A 21639-nucleotide genomic window follows, 5' to 3' on the forward strand; every position below is an offset into this window, starting at 1 on the left:
AAATGGGACAGGCGGGCCATAGGGCAGGGGTAGCCAAGGGACTGGGCAGTGGTCCTTATGTGTGTGCTCCACTCCGGCCAGTCCAGCCTCAGGACTGTCTCGGGTCTGCCTGACTGTGTGTAGCATTCCTGGCATGCAGCCAGGAAGGTGTTCTCTGGAACCACACAGATAGCGCCTCCCTCACCTTCTTCCAGGGCTCTAGACCAGTGACACACTTCTTCTCTTAGCAGGGCACACTCATCCTTGTAACCTGATGGGAAGGGTCTGTGATGACTTGGGAGGAAGCACACTTCAAACCCCCATCTCTCTGGCTGTCTTACTTTCTATCGTTTGATCTTTATCTTCCTTCCTTCCCCACCCACAGGCGCATTGTGGATTTCTTCCTAATCGTCACGCAGCTGGGATTCTGCTGTATCTATTTTGTCTTTCTGGCTGACAACTTTAAACAGGTAGGCCCTAGTGAAAAGAATGGCAAGAGATGAGTGGGCTTTCTGTTTAGGATCCCTCCCAAGCCAATTTTGTTCAGCAGGAGAATTGAGATCTTAACACTTTACACAGAACAGGGTCAGCGTCATTTGATTTTATTTAAAGACCTAGGACATCGAGAAACCTCAAGATGTCTTGCTGTCCTCTGGTCTGTATTTTTTATTATTCATTTATTTATTAATGGCTGTGCTGGGTCTTTGTTGCTGCGCACAGGCTTTCTCTAGTTGCAGCGAGTGGGGGCTGTTCTTTAGTTGTGGCATTCGGGCTTCTTGTTGTGATGGCTTCTCTTGTGGTTCATGGGCTGTAGAGCACAGACTCAGTAGTTGCAGCGCATGGGTCTGGATGCCCTGTGGCATGTGGGATCTTCTTGGACCAGGTATCAAACCCATGTCCGCTGTGTTGGCAGGTTAATTATTAACCAGTAGACCACCAGGAAAGTCCTTTCTTGTCTTTAGGTATGATGTGATCAATCCCAGCTCTGAGAGTTGGGTTGCTAATGACAATTAGGAAGATCTCTGAAGATGGTTCCATGACCACTGACCTCTTATACGACCTTGTTCACACACTGAGCCTTTTGCCTAGAACCCCTTCCGGTGGGAGGGTCACTGGCCTTTGTCATTGGAGAGGCTGTCTCTGTTTCTCCCCTTCATTCTAGGTGATAGAAACAGCCAATGGGACCACCAGCAACTGCCACAACAACGAGACGGTGATCCTGACGCCCACTATGGACTCGAGACTCTACATGCTTGTGTTCCTGCCGTTTATGGTGCTGCTGGTGTTCGTCAGGAACCTCCGAGCCCTGTCCATCTTCTCCCTGTTGGCCAATATCACCATGGCAGTCAGCCTGGTCATGATCTACCAGTTCACTGTTCAGGTGGGAGCCCCGCCTTCTCACTGTGTCTTATAGATAATCAGAGATACAAAGTGAGGAAGTGAGCATAAATAGGGGTGTTACTTACAAGTGGTGTACTTAGATTAGGGTTTCTTAGCGTGGGCACTGGTGATGCTTGGGCCGGATACCTCTTTATTGTGGGGGCTGTCCTGTGCATCACGGGGTGCTTGGCAGCATCCTGGTCTCGGCCCACAAGTAGCAACTGCTCCCCAGGTTGTGAAAGCCGAAGTGTTTTTAGATGTTGCCCAGCATCTCCAGGGAGGGCAGAATCACCCCCACTGAGACCGCTAGTGTAGACTTTTCTCCCCGTTAGATGATCATATATGATCACTGTATAAGATTGGAAAATACAGAAAATATTAATGATTCATGAATATTAAATTATAAGATTTATGTTTTTATACTAATAATAGAAGAATCATCTTATGATATAACAAGGAATATTATATTATTTTTTTACCACTCCCATTTTGTGTTTATTTGTCAGAATTCTAAATCCGGTGATCATTCCCCCTCACGTGGCCCATGTGGGCAGGTCTGTGGGGTGGTGCAGGAGAGGACATCTGTATATGGATGGGTAGAAGATCAGGCTGAGCATCTTATTTTTATTTCCATGTTTCCCTTCTATTTTATTTTTTTAACTTTGTATTTTATACTGGAGTATGGTTGATTAACAATGTTGTGTTAGTTTCAGATGTACAGCAAAGTGATTCAGTTATATTTATACATGTGTGTTCTTTTTCAAATTCTTCTCCCACTTAGGTTGTTACATACTATTGAGCAGAGTTCCCTGTGCTATACAGTAGGTTCTTATTGGTTATCCACTTTAAATATAGCATTGTGTACCTGTCAGTCCCAAACTCCCTAACTATCCCTCCCCCACCACCGTTTAAAACAATAACTTTAAAGAAAGATTTTTGTTTGTTTGTTTAGTCACCAAGTTGTGTCCAGCACTTTGCGACCCCATGGACTGCAGCACTCCAGGCTTCCTTGTCCTTCATCATCTCCTGATATTGAATATAATTTCCCAAACAACTTATCAATACATACTCATTAAAATACAGAGAACACAAGTACCTATGAACAGCATGTCCCCACCCTGAATCTCCTCTACTCTAGGACCCGCTCCATGTGTTTTCTAGGTCCTTTGAATGGTTTACATCCTATATTCCTATGTAGAGAACTATATAAAACAAAAATTGGTTTTGTGTTTTTTAACATAATTTTTAAAATTATTATATATAGTGTTTATCTACCTTAGTTTTTTTCTTTAACAGTGCCTCAGAAAGCTTTCCATGTTGATATATCTGTTTTTACCTCTTTTTTTAAAAAAATTATTAAATAGTATCTCAGAGAATAAATGTGCCATAGTTTTGTAGTTTATTTAACCAGTCCCCAGTCAGTAGCCTGTCAATTCATGTATCGCCTTAGTGTTATTTCAGTATTATGATAGTATCATTATGCTTATCTTTTTCTGGACATGTATAAATACTTCTCCATGTATTTATATAATATATGCATAGAGAGGAGCTGGTGGTACACTTGCTGGAGAGTATACATTTTAGAATTTTTTATACTGCCAAGTTGCTTTTTCCAAAAGCCATTTACCAATTTTACAGACTCCCTTCCACAGTTTGTAAGCATCCCATGCTAGCCACACTGGACATATCAATCTTTTTAATTTGGGCCAGTCTGACAGGTGAACATTACCTCATTTTCACAGTCTGCATAACAGTGACCCAGTTACCCACCGATGAGGTTCCCAGGAAAACAGTGGGTTATAAAATGCAGCGACTTTGTATACTGAGGAAATGACATAATGAATTTAGATAAACACTATAGTCAGTGAGCATTCTCTGTGTTTTCCTTCAGGTGGGTGGCAGATACAGACTCTTCTCCTATAGAATTATTTTCTAAAGCATCAAATAGACAGCTGTCTGTGTTCTATTTTTTTAATGGACTGGAAGGAGGGCCTGTGACATGAATGATCATTTCTAGAGAATTTCTTCCCCTATCTCTGGCTCATTAAGTTAACACAAGGAAGCATAAATAATGTATGATTTAATTTTATGATTAGAGATCTCAGTCAGTGCTTAGGCCATGCTGCAGTGAAATTTTCAAAGACACAGGAAGTGAGGCCAGTTCACATAGACACCGCATTTAATTTCATACCACTGCAGATAGCTGGGCTGTGGTTGTGATTGGAGGACAGGGATGGAAGTACAGGGACCATAGCATCTCAGTCCCAGCTGAGAGAATTGTCTGTCCAGAGATCTGTCTGTGCCTAGTACAACCTGCGCTTTCGGACGAGGCAGCCCTGCTGAGGCCTGAGAACGATTCTGAGCCTGCCTCTGGGCTCAGTGGGGAGGAGTGTTGTGACCCAGGAGTGCTCTCTGCCGGGGCTGGAGAGGGGAGAATGTGGCCTGGCTGGGTGGCCAGCAGCTTCTTGTTGACGTGGCACATGGCTAAAGCTGTCCCTCTGATTGTCTTTGTCGCTGCTCTTACTGCTGTCCCATCTTGGTATCTTTCCCTCTTTGTCTTGGTAAATCCCCCAGTGTCCAAAGTTCGTGAATTTTCTCCTAACCTTGAGCATATACGTGACTGGTGCCCTTGATCCTCAGGCTCACGCCATTGGAGGGAGTCGCTTGACTCCTTCCACCTGGGCAGGTCTCTTCTTCACGTGCGTGACAAGTGGTACAGTTCTGAGCAGAGTCCCAGTAAATGTTTGGGCTCCCAGTACATGTCCTTAATTTATCACTTCATGTCCTTAATTCTTTCTTTCTTTATTTTTTTTTATGGCTGTACCTGGAGGCTGAAGGGGATCGAACCCATTCCCTCAGCAGTGAGACTGTGGAGTCCGAACCACTGGACTACCACGGATATCCTTAATTCTGAGACATATTTTTTCACAGTAATTAATGTTCCTAAAATTGGACTACATCTGGCAATCCTTATGTACATTTAACAGCAATTTCTCAAAAAGCTGTTATAGTTACATGATAATGTGGTGCAAATGAGGAGGTAATATGTTGAAAATGACCTGATTTTAATTTGTACGTTTTTTTGCAAATTAAGTTTTTCCATTTAGTTGGTTGGGGTATAAGTCAGTAGCCATCATTAAGTATGTGAAATTATAAATTTCTTCTGCTGGTGTCATTCACACCAATATCCCCAGACCTGTATTTTGAAATTCCCTCTGTGATGTCTCAGCCCAATGTATGACCCTGGGCAGTTTTCAGAAACTGTAGTTATACTATGACTCAGGGAATTAAAGGGCAATCTCACCATCATGTTTCATCAAAAAAAAAAAAAAAAAAGTTTACTAGTCTCAGCTTCATTCCAGGAACTGCAGTGCTTCTCATAAAGAGATCTAACTGGTTTCTTAGCAGGGGCTCAGAAAAGAAAGCATTTTAAAAATTCTTCATATTTTAAGGAGATTACAAGATCAATATAATTACTTTGAAATCTTTCAAAGAGAAACCTACTATAGAGACTAGTAGGTCTCTTTTTTGTTCTCTAATATTATTCTGTCACACTGTTAGAACAGGCTCCATGTTTATCTAGATACCTCTACAGTTAAATCAGCTTTAAAACATTGTAAAAGGCAGTTTTAAAGACATTTTTAAATCTAAAAATCAAATTCTGAAAGAATGGCAGCTTGTGTCTCTTGCGTCCTGCTCCTTCAATACCAGCTGTCACTGGGGAATCTTGCCGTTGGTCAGCCAGCTAGGTACATTGTACCTGCGTGTTATCAGTTGCCTTAGTTTTTATTTGCCTTCTTTTTAAAATGCTGTTTTTGCTATTTTTCCCCCTTTGTACCAATACTGCTGTCGTGTGCCTGTCAATAATATTTTCCAAGTGCTGATCACAGAATTTTTGAAAAAAGAGAGGAAAGTAGAGGTAAAAGGGAAAAGTACTCATCTAAAAACCTACCCCCTTTTCTTTCAGCTGTATCTGTGTGGAATGTTTTTGTAATTGTATCATAGTAAATAAATATTTTTCTCACTATTATTTCATTAGCAGTTTTTCATGTACTACTTATCCCACTTTGTACTTTTTAAATAGTGCATAATAGTGCAATAGTGTGGTTTAGTTGATGTGCAGTACACTAACAGTACAGATGTTCAGGGACATTTACGCTTGCTGTTGCTTACCGTTCAAAGGCTTTGCTCAATTTTCTTCATATTTTAATCACCTTTTCCTTGTCAGATTATATTTCTGGGGATGGGATCACCTAGTGAAAGAATGTGCTTCTTTTTATATAGTCTCTAACATTTGTGTTTCCCCAAAGCAAGTAGACTTTTCTTGGCTTGAAGGAAAAATTAGAAAGGCTACACACAACCCCACATTATCTCTCAGGTGTCATAGTGTCATTCTTTTTCCCTTAAGAGAATCTTAGATTTAGGTAAAGTTTGGCCTGTCTGATGCTGGGCTTGAAATCATGAATCTCTGTATAGCCTTTGCTCTATTTTGTTTCCTCTCTTTCAGAATATCCCGGACCCCAGCCGCCTCCCCTTGGTGGCTTCCTGGAAGACCTACCCTCTGTTCTTTGGCACAGCCATTTTTGCATTTGAAGGCATCGGGATGGTAAGAGATACATCATGATTCTCTGGTGCCCTCGGTGTCCTTAAGGTCCGTTTTAAGGAATGCTGAGGAAATGCTCCTAGAAATTATTTTTAAGGTTTATTGGCCATTTAATGAACATTTCAGAGACTCCACTGAAGTTTCCTAGCTCCAGTTTTTGTTTCCCTTCAAGCCTCTCTATTGCACACTCATCTCCTGTGTATGCAGTAAGCAGTGGTGGGTGAAATTTGGAATCCAGGGTCTAGAACTAGACCAATTTGGGGTTAGGCTCACCTCTGCCAAAGAGTACCTATGTGACCTTGTGCAAGGTCTTGCCTTCTCGGATTCTTCATTGTATGCTTCTGAAAAGCGAGCCTAGTGTTAATAGTTTTTAGGATTAAATGAGACATGTCTAAGGTACTTCACATAATCCCTGACAAATGGTGAGCATTCAATAATTTTTATTTTCATTAATAATAGTATTGATATTATCATTAAATCAATAAAAATATGAGTGAATTCTCTGCCCTGAAACTTTGAGCTGTATTTTCCATGTGTAAACCAATAGTCTTCACTCTTAGCTCAGCTCCTCCATCATTGCTGTGATTTTACCAACTTCCCCTAAAGAGAGGAGTCTGTCCCTCGGGTATACCTAATTAGATTTTTTCTTGTGTTTTTCATAATAAAGGTCCAGATTTCTTTTCTGAAGAAAGCTATTAGCCTAGGGTTTAGGAAATGGGAAGACAGTTCTCCTTTCATGGAGTATCTTTTTGTCCCTATTTGATTGCTCTATCACCTTACACACTTTTTTACAATTAATTTTCTTTTTTTTTTTCTTAATTTTTAAATTTTTTTATTTTTCAGTGGGTTTTGTCATACATTGATATGAATCAGTCATAGAGTTACACGTATGGAACTTTATAATGTTTGTTAATTTCTGCCAAACAGCAAAATGAATCAGCTGAACATATACACATACCCTCCCATTTGGACTTCTTTCTCATTCAGGTGCACTGTCTAGGTTTTCTTTAAAGTGTATAAGGTGAGCATCCTTATACGCTTTTAAGAAAATCTCAGAGGTGGATATTTTTTGTCACAATTTGAGGAATTGCCTTGGTGGTGTCAATAGAATGTGTTAATAAGACTCTTAACACCATGGGAGAGACTTTTTGAGTGATCATGTGTATGTGACTGTTCTGAGGTTTTAAACCTTCCCTGCTGCTTTCTCTTGAGGCTTCTCATTGCCCAAGAAGAACATCTCATCTTGATTCACAAACATATGGTTTCCCTGCTGCTTAGGCAGAAGCCTGAAGGGGCCCATATTACAGCAGGATAAAGAGCTCCAAACACTCAGATCTGAAAAGAGGAGGCTGAGTGAATGTGGAAAGATGCCCGGGGACCCTGGGTTCTTAAGGAACATTATGCTGAATTTATCAGCTCTCCCTAACAGCACAGGGCAGAAGTTGTTCTTTGCTTCATTTCATCAGCAGGGGCTCAGATAGAGAGTCATTCTGTTACCATCATTATCTGTTAATTCAAGATTTGTCTGTGTTTTCTCTTTTTAAAATAGATATACGGCTATTTTGATTCTTAGGCCGGATCTGAGGGTTGTTGGGTGTGACCAGGAAAATCTCTGGGCTCATTGAGCTTTCCTGTGCTCTCTGTTTCTGCACCCCTGGTCCAGACTGGCTGGCCTGGAGGAGATGGGCTCCCTGCCCTCTGGCTCCCAAGACTCCCCATAGAAAGAAACCAAAGAAAAGCTTAGAAACTGTTTCTTGTTGGATTGTGGATCAACTGAAACTTTAGCCCCTTGATCTGGTGTGGGGGATGCAGAAGGTCGGTTGGAGATGCATAGCTGTGATGTACCCTGTAGCTGTGGACCAACAACAGGCTCATGGTGTCTGCTGTCTACTAGTGTGTCTGGCTGAGACATGCTCTGTCTGGTGGCCAGAGGCCCTTGTGGAAAATGGGCATAATGACAAGATCAAAGACAGGGGGAGGGGCCAGTTAGATGTTGCCCTAAGTTGCTTTTCCTGCAACAGCCCAGCCAAGTGCGGTTGATAGCAGATCATAAAGGTTGTCATAATCAAATTTGATCTTTTCTCTCTTCCCTGTATGAACCATTCTTCATAAACTGCCTTTCGTAATAGTGTGGAGGTTCCTCAAAAAACTAAAAGTAGAGTTGCCATATGATCTAATAGTCCCAGTCGTGGGTTATACTTGTCATATATACCCAGACAAAACTATAATTTGAAAAAATACATGCACCCCTGTGTTCATAGCAGCACTAATAGCAATAGCCAAGACATGTAAGCAGCCTAAGTGTCCACCAACTGATGAGTGGATAATGAGTACGCACATACATAAACACACAGGGATATTGTTTAACCATTAAAAAGAAAGAAATAATGCCATTTGCAGCAACACGGATGCAACGAGAAATTATGATACTAGGTGAAGTAAATCAGAAGGATACTTATATATGGAATCTAAAATGAACATATCATGAAACAAAAACAGACTCACAAATAGAACAGACTTGTGGTTACCGGGGGTGGAGTAGGTGGGGAGTGGGGGAAATGGGGAGTTTGGAATTAGCAAATGCAAATTATTATGTGCAGGATGGATTAACAACAAGGTCCTACTGTATAGCACAGGGAAGCATATCCTGTGATAAACCATAATGGAAAAGAATGTGAAAAGGAATATGTTAAAGAAAATCCTCTGCTGTGAGGGAGGAGGCTGCAGGCTCAGTGGTTTGAAATAGGAGTCTGAAAACTGGGTTTTGTTATACATCTCCACAAACCTCAGCCTCTAGGATCCTCTATTAAGTCATGCCACCCCTAGCACCTCAGTTTCTCTTAAGTTGGAGGTTTCACTTGTCACAGCTAGTGCCCACCCCTTTTGAGGTAAGGAAACAGTTTCTGGGAACTGGAGTGGCAGTTTTCCTTGACCTGCATTTTGCATTCTTGGGACAGGTTAGCAGAGCCATGATTTCCGTCAGGATACAGTTGGCCTGGACCACCGCTGGGCCTCTTCCTCATCATGCTGAGCGGGCGTGATGCGAGAGGGCCTGTTGGGGGCTGTGCACCTGCTTTCAAGGTGCAAAAGGCACTCCCAACCCGCAGGAGGCAGAGAGCCAGCCTGCAACAGGAGTGCTGGCTTCCGGGCCTGCCCACCATGCCTCTTGGGACTTCCTGCTTACACAGCAGGCTCCAAAGCTCCTCCAGCTCGGCAAGTGTTGTTATTGTTCAGTTGCTAAGTTGTGTCTAACTCTTTGCGACCCCATGGACTGCAGCATCCCTGTCCTTCACCATCTCCCAGAGTTTGCAAGCGTAACGTCTGATGAACACTTTACATTTGTCTGTCTAGTAAAATACAGACGTGCTTTGGGGAAGTTCTGGGGAAAAAAAGAGAGGTTACATTTTTCTGAGACTATTACTTGATTATTGTTATTGACCATTAATGTTGCTTTCTCATCTCTCACTATTCTAGGTTCTGCCCCTTGAAAACAAAATGAAGGATCCTAAGAAATTTTCACTCATCCTCTACATAGGAATGACTATCGTCACTGCCCTGTATGTCAGCCTGGGGATTCTGGGTTACCTGCAATTTGGAGCTAACATCCAAGGCAGCATAACCCTCAACCTGCCCAACTGTTGGTATGTAGGGGAGGAGGGAATCCTAGGAGCACTGGTTTTTTTCAAAAAATCAATGCGGGTCATAATGTGTATTTTTCCTCCTCCTTATCTCTTAAATCAGCCCACTTCACTTTAGCCCCTTCTTGCGCCCAGTCCCCAGACTTGCACCATCCCTCCTTGGCTGCCCATCAAGCCTTTTGACTGGTCTCCCTGCCTGAGTCTGACTCTCTCTCATATCTGTTCTTCTTCTGTTACCTGTGGGAGCCATCTAACCCTCAGTTCCGTCCTGCAGTCCCCCTGTTGAGAGGGCACAGAAACGTCCCTTGGTTCTTAACGATGAAGAGGAAACCCTTAGATGCAGTGAGGGCCACTCAGGCTCTAGCTCCACCCCCATCTAGCCCCTTCTCAGTGAAGAGGTCTTATACTGGGAGTCACTCTGTTTGAGAAATTCTCTAATGTCTCACCGACTGAAACGTCAAGTCTGGGTCAGTGGCCCTCCTCTCTGCTGCCGCGGGGTCCCCTGAGGATCCTGTCCTAGTTCTTACTCCATTGTGTTGTAGTTGTCTGTTTACCTGTGCTGTGCTCTCCCTACATTGTAAGCTTTATTCATTCTACTCCACCCCCCTGGCACAATGCCTGGCATACAATCTAAACCAAGTGAAAAATTTTTGAACACAGTGCTGAGACTGTGAGGCATTTATAAATGAGGAGAGCTTACCAGGAAGCTACGGGAGCCCAGAGGATAGAGGTGATCTGCCATGTCCCAGCTCTCTATAGCCTTGGACAGGTCACAGCTTCCCACTGCCTCAGTTCCCTCTTTCTGGGAACTAAGACTAGTTATTTCTGTCAGAATGGTCATGCAAATCAAATAACATGCGTGATCGTGGTACTACCGTACTGGCACTATGGAGAAGTAGGATGGTGCTGAGCTTTATACTTTGGATGAGTCATTCTGATAAAGACAGATGCCTTGTGGATTGATTGATTCCCTGACTGATGGCGCCACTTCTCCCAGGAGATCTGAGCCCAGAAGGGTCAAGCATCCAGTTCACTGACCTCAAACCATTCCAGATACACAAGGAGAGAGGAGGGCAAACTTGCCTGGTCCCCAGCTTCTGCTGTGCCTGTTCCAAGACTGTCACTTGCTCCATGTGCAGGTACAGGTGGAGCCTGTCACCATGGGCTAGGAGCCCATGTGTATCTCACTTTCCCTAAGTCATGATTGCTGTGTTGCAGAGAAACACCAAGACATACTGAAATCCTTCCTGGAAAGGTAAATGTCAGAGGGTGTGTCCTGAGCAGCAATTCTTTTTGGAAGATTAAAATTTCATTGCAGACAGCAGCCGTGAGCAGATGCTATAAAGCTTATCGAACACCCTAGGGATCAGAATAACCTTTCAGATCGGCCTGGTTTTAGAGGTCTAATGGGTGAGGCATTGTACAAGGACAGACTGAAGAAATTGAGAAAAATATTTTTTCAGTAGGATCAGTGTTTAATACTGGTCACCCTGATGAACAGACAAGTGGCAACCCTGAAGTGGGCTGTTTCCTCCCAAAAGTCTTTCTCTTTCCCTCTAGTGCCTGCTTTTCAATTTCCAAATACTCATGCCCTTTCAAAAGAGAAGAGTCAAGTAGTAGCTCAGCATAACTGAAGGTAAATGGATCAGGAGCAGCAGAAGCAGCCGACATAATCTGAAGCCATAGGCGAGCGTCTGTCTTCTTTCCTCTGGTGTTTCCACCCCAGCTCCCCTAGTCTTTCTGCCTCCCTTCGGGTATGATTTATTTGGCTGTCCCAGCAGGTGGCTATCCTGAATCTAGACTTCCCAGCACTCCAGAAGGCTTTGGGGCTGCACTGATTTAATTATAGAGCTGCCAGCTGGTTTTTTCCCGAAGGGTTTTTAATTTTGCATTTTTGGAGCAAAAGACCTTTTGTCAATCTCAGTGTCTCCCAGGGTGTTCTCCTGCTTGTAGCATTAGAACATCTTCTAGGTATTACATTCAACCACAGAGAAAGTCCGTGCACACCATGAACAGTATAATCACTTTTTAAAAAAAGTCTTTTTTGAATTTTACAATATTACTTCTGTTTTATGTTTTGGTTTTTTGGCCCTGAGGCATGTGGGATTTTAGCTCCCCGACCAGGGATTGAGCCCACATCCTCTGCACTGGAAGGTGAAGTCTTAACCTCTGGACCACCAGGAAGTCCTATAATCACCACTTTTAAATAGATTTCCAGCAAGGGAGGGAGACCCCAGTTTCTTGGTGGTAATGCGTGAGGGTCTTCTTTGAAGTGAAACTTTGCTTAGGGGCAGGATGGCCTTCTCTGTAATGAGCATGTCAAATCTGAATACTTACTGATCAGACCTCTTTTCTACTCTTCACTGTCCTAGGTCTGGGATAAGATAGACGTGTCCTGTGGTAGGTTAGCAGTCTCTCTGAGAAGCCTCCCATGAAGCAGTGGTAGGATAGTAGCCAGCCCTAGTGGGATGGAAAGATGGCTTTTGTTCCTGCCTGTTCATTCTGATTTTAGGGAGCACTGAGTTGGATGGGAAGGATATGAAAAGGCTTGTTGCATTTGAATTGTATTTTTTTCCTGCTGTTTACTCCTTTTTTTTTTTCCCTTGCTTTTTAAAAATGTTTTTGTTTTTTAATTTTTACAATGTCTTGTTGGTCCCTGTTTTTATTTGTTAAAGGCTATATGCCATGGAAAAGATACCAAATGTTCAAAGGGCATACAGAAAATATTAGGTTTCCACTTGCCTCTTCAGGACCCCTGTTTTACAATTTTCCATTTCAGAGGTGATCATTATCAATTTCTTGTGTTTGCTCCTCAAGATACTTGGCATATATAGATATGTCACATGTATGTGTGTCTGAAAGGGAGTGTTTTTCCTTCTTTTACCTTTTTTAGACAGTGGGTACCGTACTGTCAACACTGTTCTGCTTCATGCTTTTTTTCACTTCATTGTATGTCATGGAGGTAGTTTCGTATCAGCACCAGAGTTCTTTCTCCTACTTTTTAACACTTCTGTGGGAATGCCAGTTTTCCCAGGTGGCGCTAGTGGTAAAGAATCCACCTGCCAATCCAGGAGATGCAAGTGACATGGTTTGGATCCCTGAGTTGGGAAGATACCCTGGAGTAGAAAATGGCAACCCACTCCAGTTTCTTGCCTGGAAAATTCCATGGGCAGAGGAACCTGGCAGGCTACAATCCATGGGGTCACAAAGAGTCAGACATGTCTGAGCACATCGGGGTGCCATGATTTATTTAACCCTACCGATTAACATTGGAACTCTTTTTAATCTTTCAGACTTAGAGCTGCAGCGAAATATTTTTACTGTAAGTTTATGTGTGCATGTACAAGTATACCTATAGGATAAATCGCTAGACCTGAAATTGCTCATCCAAAGGAGACATGCGTTTGTACCTTGGAGAGATATGGCCAAATCACCACAGGACCATCTTGCACTCTCACTGCTGGGTGTGTGAGTGTGCACAGCTGGCTCTGAGTGTGTCTTGACTCTCTCTGCAGGCTATACCAGTCAGTTAAGCTGCTCTACTCCATCGGCATCTTCTTCACCTACGCCCTCCAGTTCTACGTCCCAGCCGAGATCATCATCCCCTTCTTTGTGGCCCGCGGCCCTGAGCATTGCGAACTGGTGATAGATCTCTCCGTGCGCACCATGCTGGTCTGTCTGACGTGTGAGTAGAAGACAAGATCATTACCTTGTCTGTTTTCTCCCCAGAGGGCACCCAGTCCGCAGGGCTTTTGTGAGAGAGGGCTTGTGTCGTAGCCAGTGTTGTGTGAGCAGGGAACTTGGGGCGCTGTCCCAGCATCAGAGTTGAGGCATGTCTGTGGAGGGACTGAATTGATTGTAGTCATGCTCTAAAGGATACAGGAATGGGAATGGTGGTTTCTTTATAGAGACAGCCTAAAATGTAATGGCAGTGGTCATGATGCTTAGTAAACGGGTGCAATTTTATTCTGTATGAAATATGGCAAAAGTTTAAAAGAGATCCATTTAACACACATGCATAATGAGTACTGTAAGTTCTTTGATAGCAGGTATATGTTTGTTTATTCCAAATAATCATGTTTCCAGGGTGACAGTCTATTCCTTGGATTGCATTTTGAGACTGCTTGATACTATTCTAGATACTTTTGGATGGTGGTCTCACTAAAATCTGTTTCTTAGAAAATTTCTGTTGACTACCCTAGGTGTTTGCTTTATCACTTTGTGTTTAATTCCTCTCTTCTGACCACATACCTGGGAGTGTGAGCTGGGAGACGAGATAGAGCCTTATTTGTTCTTGGTTAAAACTGGTATAATTCAAAAATAAATTATTTTTTTGAAGCTCCTGTGAAGTTGATAAAATAATTCTTGAATAAATTGGTCTGTAATATCTAATTTAAATTTTAAGGGATTTGCAGTTTCTTTCCAAATTGAAATGCTTGAATCATAGATGTCTCTTTTTGGCCATGGTTAGTTTTTTTTTTTTTTTTTTAACTTTAACTCTTTTGGGAAAAGAGACATCTTTGCTTATCATATTGGAACTTTCCTTAAAGTATGCAGTCCAAGCCTCTGTCTTTGGAATAAAGCTGATCTGTATTTCTTTTAATAGGTTTTTTTTTTGAAGTTATTTTTTAATTGGAGGAAAGTTGTTTTACAACGTAGTATTGGTTTCTGGTTGCAACAACGCAAACCAACCATAATTATATATATATATCCCTTCCCTCTTGAGCCTCCCTCCCCTCCTCACACCCTACCCCTCTAGGTCATCACAGAATGCCAGGCTGGGCTCCCTGTGTTATGTAGCAACTTCTCACCAGCTATTTTACACATGATGGTGTGTATATGTCAATGCTACTTTCTCCATTCATCCCACTCTCTCCCTCCCCAGCTGTGTCCACAAGTCTGTTCTCTACTTCTGCATCTCCATTCCTTTGCTGCAGACAGGTTCATCAGTACCATCTTTCTAGATTCCATGTATATGTGTTAATATACAATATTTGTTCATTGGACCAGAATGTAGTGTTTTAGGGATAGATGATGTGATAGTTGTCTAACGTGTGCTCATGGTCTGGAAAGTTTGAAATTACTTCATTGGTTGACTGTTAGCAAGAGCAGGGCAAGCAAGAGGCTGTCATCCTTTCCTTCCACCCAAGTAGATGTGGGGAGCAGACTGGTGCCCATCCCAGGATGGCCCTCCCCCAGCCACCTACAGGTACCTTCCTGATGTTATTTCTAGGGCAATGGGTGGAAGCTCTGTGTCCCAGGTATGCTTGGAAGGAACTCACTGGAGCCGAGAACTGAAGACCTATTTAATCTTGGTCAGCTCTCCTGCTGAGGCGTTCTTATAGGCTGGACCTGGGTAGCAGAGCACACACCTTGGTTTCACCAGCCCCAGAAAGCTGATGGCAACCAAGAATCTGCTTCTCATATTCTTCACTGTACAGCCCTTTGGGCTATCTCCTTAGACCAGCCTGGAAAACAGCCAGCTGCCTGCAGGCCACCGCTGCCCCAAAGCGTTTGAAAGGAAGGAATGTGCTGGGTGCAGCTTTGACTCTTCAGTAAAGCACCTGAATGTGTGATAAGATCAGAGGCTTGTACTCTCCTAGATATAACTGTTGTCTCTTGCCGGCACCCCTGGAGGCTTTGGTCAAGCATGTATGTTTCCTGTACAGAGGAATTAGATCTGGGTGTTGAGGAGACAGCACCCATGTGCACGGTGTTCATAATGTCACCTCTAAGGCCCCGATTCTTGAAGTCCAAGGGGCACTAGAAGAAAGGATAGGGATAGCTCAAATAATGGGCTTTGTTTCCGAGTGCTTCCTATAGAGAAAGTAGGTCTGTCTGTGTACATGTGTTGTCCCTGCTGGAGGAGCTGGGGCACTGAGCTGGCCCTGGCTGCTCTCACCACCCCATTTTCTTCTCAAGCTTGGCTCAGCCTCTGGTAGCATATGTCTCTCTTCCTGCCAGGCTTCTCTCTGCTGCACCCCACAGGAGCCAGCAATCCTGACTCACAGACCTCATGCTGTCCTTAGATGCCTCTCGGTTTTCACTTCGCTTTTCCTGGCTCCGTCTGTGGGTCTCACCTCCCTTCTGCAGTGTGATGCTCAGAGGATATGAGCTGCTTTTGATCTTCAAGCACATTGGGTTGTTTTCCCCTTCTCCTGTGATCTCTTATGACTTGACCTTGCATTGTCATCCTATTAAAGGGCACAACCCCTTCATCTCTTGAGTGCTCATCCTCCCTTGCCTTCCCTGGAGACTTTGAAGTTATTGTGGGATTCGGGAGTGGCATTTTACTGTATCACCAACTTAATTGCATTTATCTGAGTTCATTTTGTTTTTGTATCTCTGTACGTTCAGATTCTTTGACTGAAGGTTAATTGATATATGATCTTAGATTTTTGATGTAACTGATTGTTTTCATTTACACCCATACATTTTAATGGCAGCTTGTTTTATTGCTATTTGGGCAAGTTTTCTCCCCAACTTTCTCTCCACCTCCTAACTCTCTATCCCAAAGGGAAGCAGGAAAATCTGGTTCAGCCTCATTTTTTTTTTTTCCACTTAGAATTCAACTTTCTTACCACTCTTCCCCATCTGCCAAAGATGACCATGTCTACTTTTTTGATGCTTTATTTCACTCTGTTGGAGAGGAAAGGAAGGAAAAATATGCATGTCAGAGATTGGTGCTCATTTTGTTACAATTTCATGTGGGACAGTAGTTTCTTCCAGCCTGTATGTTTGGCCATGCAGACCTAGCAGATCACCTTATGTCCAGACCTTGTGTAGAAGGAGAGGCTGGGAGAGGCTGCTCCACTTGAAAGAGGCCGGAGATGTACAAAAAGTAGTTTCTTTGGATTTCTTGAGGCACTAACCTGTCCTCCAGTGGTTTGAACTGATTCGCTGTGGCATTTGCCACATGACACATTTTATTTCAGTTAGGTATGAGAATGTCATAAACCTGTTATTGAAGACCAGAATAACAGTACAACCATCTCAGTTAAGAGATGTATCACAGCCTGGAATATAAAGCAGTCCAAGCAGCTGGACTCTTTAGAGAATGAAGCTTCCAGGTCCAAACAAAGTGGCTTTCTCCACCCCTTTTGGCCTCCCACACATCTCGGTCTTGCAGCTACAAAGAATAAGAGCAGCAGCACTAACTGTGCTCTGAGCCCCCATCCCCACCGTGGGGACGGTCATGAGGCCTCCGTTTCTTCATCTGTAAGGTATGAAAGGGATCCCCTCACTTCATGTCTAAAACTCTGTGATTTTGCACTAGTAGTTTGAGCTTGATTTTAAATTCCAGCCAAAATATTGCTCCAAAAAAAGTGAATGTAATAAAAAATTTGAAGATTGTCTAGATTTAGAGTAAGTGAAAAAGAAATTCGCAATATCCCCGTGACTTAAAATAATTTTTTTGCATTTTATCTTGTGTGTTAATCCCCTTGGGCACTTTTTATAAATAATTGCAGTCCTCATATACATGTAACTTTGTCTTTGGCATTTTGTTTAAAATTGTCTCATGACTATACATATCCTTTGTAAATATTTTTTATGACCGCATGATATTCCATTTTACTGGTAGATCGTGTTTAGTAAACTACTCCTTTAACGCTGGACATGTAGGATGTTTCCCTTGTTTTTGTATTATTTTAAATATTTGTACTCCCCCTAAATGAAATTATACATTCTGTCCAAGACTGTTAGTAATTTTAAAGACAGATTTCCAGCCGTTTGAGAGTCACACAGGTGAGCTTCCCCTACACTGATGGTAATAAACAGCAGTGAGCACTTCTGGACGCAGGAGCTGTAAGTGTCCAAGGGCTTTCTGTCAGTGTGTTTGTCTCTTAAGTGCTTTCTCTGCTCTTGTGTGTAAGTCAACTCCTTCTGTTGTGGTCTAAAACCACAGGCTCAGAATTCCAGTCAGTTCCTTCTCTGAACATGGCCGTTGGCCTGCTGCTGCTTCAGCAGTTAAAAGATCACATTTTCCGTGTCTCTTAACCCAAAGGGAGGATGTTTTGCAATACCATTGGAGCCCTCTTGATTAACCATGTGATCTGTTAGTCCTCAGGGCCCACAGCTAAGCTGCTCAAGTCATAGCTAGGCTGCTGCAGGGGGCTGGGGAACTGCCAGTGGGGAGTGTGCTATCTTGGACCCTCTTTGTACGAGATGCTCTTTCTGTGGGGGAGTAGGGAGATGGTTCCTGGAGGACGGCATGGCAACCCACTCCAGTAGTCTTGCCGGGAGAATTCCCATCGACAGAGAAGTCTGGCGGGCTGCAGTCCCTGAGGTTGCAAAGACTCAGACGCAACTGAGCGACTAAGCACTGCACCGCACGGGGAGCGGGTTCCCAGCTGGCTGCTGCCTAGGCTCTCTACCTTCTTAGATTTCTCTTAAGGGCTTTAACTCATGGAGTAAAGACGTTCACTGTTAGAAGAGGTTTTAGTTGCTCCCATATCTTTCCTGAGTACCCGATTCCCATCTCTGGAATTAGTGAAATCTAGTTTGCCTGGGCAGGGAAGCCTGGGGTGCCGCAGTCCCTGGGATCGCAAAGAGCTGGACATGACTGAGTGACTGAACTGACCTGAGTTTGCCTGGTGTTTGGTAAACAGAGGCCCTGGGTATTAGGCCCTCCGTTTGGGTCCCTCTCCCTTCCTCCTCCCCCAGCATATTAACTAATGGGAAGTTCATTCTTCCTGCCTTCTCCCCTCATTATGTTTCTCCGGTGTCAGGCTGCATTTAGGGTTCAGCTGTGTATCCGGTCAAGCTAGGACAGGAAGAGGGTCCTCCCTTTGCAGCCCTGTGGTCCTGGTTTTGTAAAGTTTTGCCCTTTAAAAAATACCGCTATTAAGGACATTTGTGTTAAACGTGCTTATCTTGTATATCGGTAGTCAAGTCAAGAACAAGTTTTCAGGCTGCTATTTTAAAGTCATGATGAAATGGAACATTTCCATCCAGTCTGAGAAAAGATTCTGATCTCGCAAGCTTCTTTTTCTTTCTGTTTTCAATTAATTCTTATCGGAGTGGAGCACATGTAACTTCACTTAGCTCATATCATGAAGTGCCCATCTGTCCTCCAGGCTAATATGCAAGAGGAAAGGAGAGGACAGACCCTCAGCACTGGGAGGGGCCGTGCAGGTCCTCTGACTTGTCTGGTCCAGGGACTTACTGTCTCAGCATAAGTGCCTGCTTTCTCTTCAGTGGTTGTAACATCCTGGGACCAGGAGGAATAACTCATACTTCCTTTAATAGTACAAAACCAGAGCGACTTGGTGGTTTAGTAGCTGAGTCGTGTCCAACTCTTTGTGATACCATAGACTGTAGCCCGCCAGGCTTCTTTGTCCATTGAATTCTCCAGGCAAGAATACTGGAGTGGGTTGCCCTTTCTTTCTCCAGGGGATCTTCCCAACCCAGGGATTGAACCTGGGTCTCCTGCATTGCAGACGGATTCATTACCAACTGAACCACCGGGGAAGCCCTAGCCGGGGGCAGGGGAGCTAGAAGTTACATTTTTGGCCCAACCACATCTTCTAAGATGGAATCCTGTCAGTCAGCTGTACCACTCTGGAGCAGCACATGGTACTTCCCAGGTGACAGTGAATTGAGGGACCTCTTCCAGAACACATTGCCAAGTGACTAAGTCTGCATTGTGCAGTTCCTTAAAATTTCAGAGTCAAGTGCAATGCAAGTGATCATCCAGTGTTAATGAAGTCACCTTACTCCATAGTAAATGAACTGAGGCTCAGAATGGGAGCTGATTCCACACCCCAGGTCACACACAGCTTGCTCCTAAGCAGGGATGGGTAATGCTGTTAGCCAGCATTTATGAGGCCTTTGTTATGTATGTAGTACTCCAAGTTCTTTACCTGAATGATCTCATTTGACCATCCCTATTTAGCAGTAGGGAAGATGTCTTAACTAGGTTAAGTAACTGACTGGTCAGTGGTAGATTGTAGCCTAGGTTCTGAGTCCAGACCCTTAACCACACTCTTACACCAGCCTCTCCGAGGCTCAGATCTGATGACTGCCTCAGCTGTTTCTATCCCACTGCTCACCTGAACTGAAACATCTGGAGCCACCACTGTGTGGTTAAACATTAGGCAGAGAGAGACCCAGACCCCAGAGAGGGCAAGTGTCTTACTCCAGGTCACATAGCAGATCAGCTCTTCTTGTCTTAGGTTTTCCGTGATGAGAGCATCATTTTGTCATCAACCTACAAACACTTCCAACTTTCCTCCAAACTTAACCCTGATGATTTGAGGGACATCATCAGCTCTATTTAGAAATAGCTGAAGGCTGAAACAGACTATTTTAAACTTGCAGAGCAAGTTCAAAGCTTATACCTTTGGTAGACTCTGAAGGCTTCAGAACAGTGAGGGTATTCAGAGATAATTGCCGTGACGGTTGAATGTAGAAGAAAGAAAGAGGAAGGGATTGCCCTGGAGCTGTAAAACCCTGGGCAGCATAGGCAGATCTGAAACTCATTTTCCTTGTACCTCCTTTTGTTATCAGGCTTCAAAATCCTTGTCTGGAGTCCTCTGAAAAGCAGAGAGGGGTCAGGGCTGACCTGTACTGGATTTTCTCATGATTGTGGTGTGTCTCTGGGAAAGTTAATATGGTATCTGAACCCCTCAGTTCTTCACAGACAGGATCTGTCTGCTGATCAGCCAGATCCCCTCCTCCTGCTCATACCATTCTGTATTTTCTTGATCATCAGGTCTATGATGTTACTGAACCAGGGGCTTGTGCCATAGTTCCAGTTCTGTCACTTTCTATCATGTAAATTCTTCAGGGCTGTCTTTCCACGGAGACAGGTTGTGGAGGTCTGTGCCCATGGAGTGGAGGCGAATTCAGCTCAGCGAGTCGTTGTTTCCCAGTGCCGTCTGCTAGACAGTAGACGTTCTGCATGATGGGAGTGCTCCGGGTCTGTGCTGTCCGGGATAGTAGCCACGAGGCACAGGTGGCAGTTGAGTCCTTGCAGTGTGGCCAGTGTGACTGGGGGACCGAGTGCATTCAGATTTGGATAGCTAGTGACAGTGCCATTATTGTACAGCGCAGCTGCAGGGTGAGTGAATGTGAGACGGGTGACGTGGCTCTGCTCATGCCAGTTCCCAGCCTGCCTCTTGCCTTCCCGCATGGAGTGGTGTTCCAGGCAAAAAAGTGAGTGTTTCTCTTAAAACCTGGCCTCTAAATGTAGCCCACTGCTTTCACCTGGTGCTCACCCAAAGAAGCAGCAGTCGATTCCGATAGTCCATCTGGAGGGTATAGTTGGCTGCACAGGATTGAGACGTTCTGGCTTCTCACCACTGTGATGCCTTCCTCAGAGCAATTGGACTTCGCTTCTGCTTTATGAAATGAACGTAGAACTGAAACCCTCCAGTGTGAGTCTGCTGTGTCCAGTGTGAGTCTCTTATAGCGATCAGGGAGGAGATAGATTTGCCTTGGATTACTGTCTCAGTGCTCAGAACTGCCGGCCAGAGCCCAGCAGCAGGGAAGACGATTCATCAACATACATTTCATCATTAATGAGTTAATGGTGCACTTGCCATGAGCAACGAAATATACACTACTGGTGATAATACTAACTGTACTGCGTGCCTGGTGTACACCAGGCCTTTTGTTAAGTGCCTGTGTGACCTCCTTTGATCATCACGACCTCCCTGACAGGAGCTTTTATATCTTCATCTTGTCAACAAGAAAATTGGGGAGTAGAAAAGAGCCATGTGTCACTCAAGACAGAGCCAGAGTCCAAACACTAGTGCCCAATCCCAGAGCCCATAATCCTCAATAAACCTATGCAGCATTGGCCTTCACCACTCCCCACCCGCTGAGTGGAGAGCTGAGTTAGGGGGAGTAGCAGGGTCAGTGGGCAATAGAGTAAGTCCTCTGCTTGGATTTAAACAGCACTGTCTGACTCGCCGGCCAGTGGCACAGGTGTTGGTGTGCCGTGGAAAGCTGTGGCATTTCCTCACGTAGTCCTCATTTCATCTTTATCATCTCTTGCACCTTCCTCACATACACCTGGGCTAAGTGTCAGGTGTG

The 21639-nt window shown here is 43.9% G+C and overlaps 1 protein-coding gene across 3 annotated transcripts in view; it reads left to right on the plus strand.

Moving 5' to 3' along the window:
* Positions 1-21639, plus strand: part of SLC36A1 (solute carrier family 36 member 1) — a 48936-nt gene that overhangs the window by 22244 nt on the left and 5053 nt on the right. For all 3 annotated transcript variants that reach the window (XM_065918954.1, XM_065918953.1, XM_065918955.1), the window contains 5 exons: positions 365-449; positions 1142-1360; positions 5867-5965; positions 9437-9603; positions 13116-13285. In XM_065918954.1, coding sequence (XP_065775026.1) covers positions 365-449; positions 1142-1360; positions 5867-5965; positions 9437-9603; positions 13116-13285 — 740 coding nt within the window. The remainder of the gene's footprint in view (positions 1-364; positions 450-1141; positions 1361-5866; positions 5966-9436; positions 9604-13115; positions 13286-21639) is intronic.

This window comes from Muntiacus reevesi, chromosome 1, assembly GCF_963930625.1.
Source record: "Muntiacus reevesi chromosome 1, mMunRee1.1, whole genome shotgun sequence".
In the NCBI taxonomy this organism is placed as follows: domain Eukaryota; kingdom Metazoa; phylum Chordata; class Mammalia; order Artiodactyla; family Cervidae; genus Muntiacus; species Muntiacus reevesi.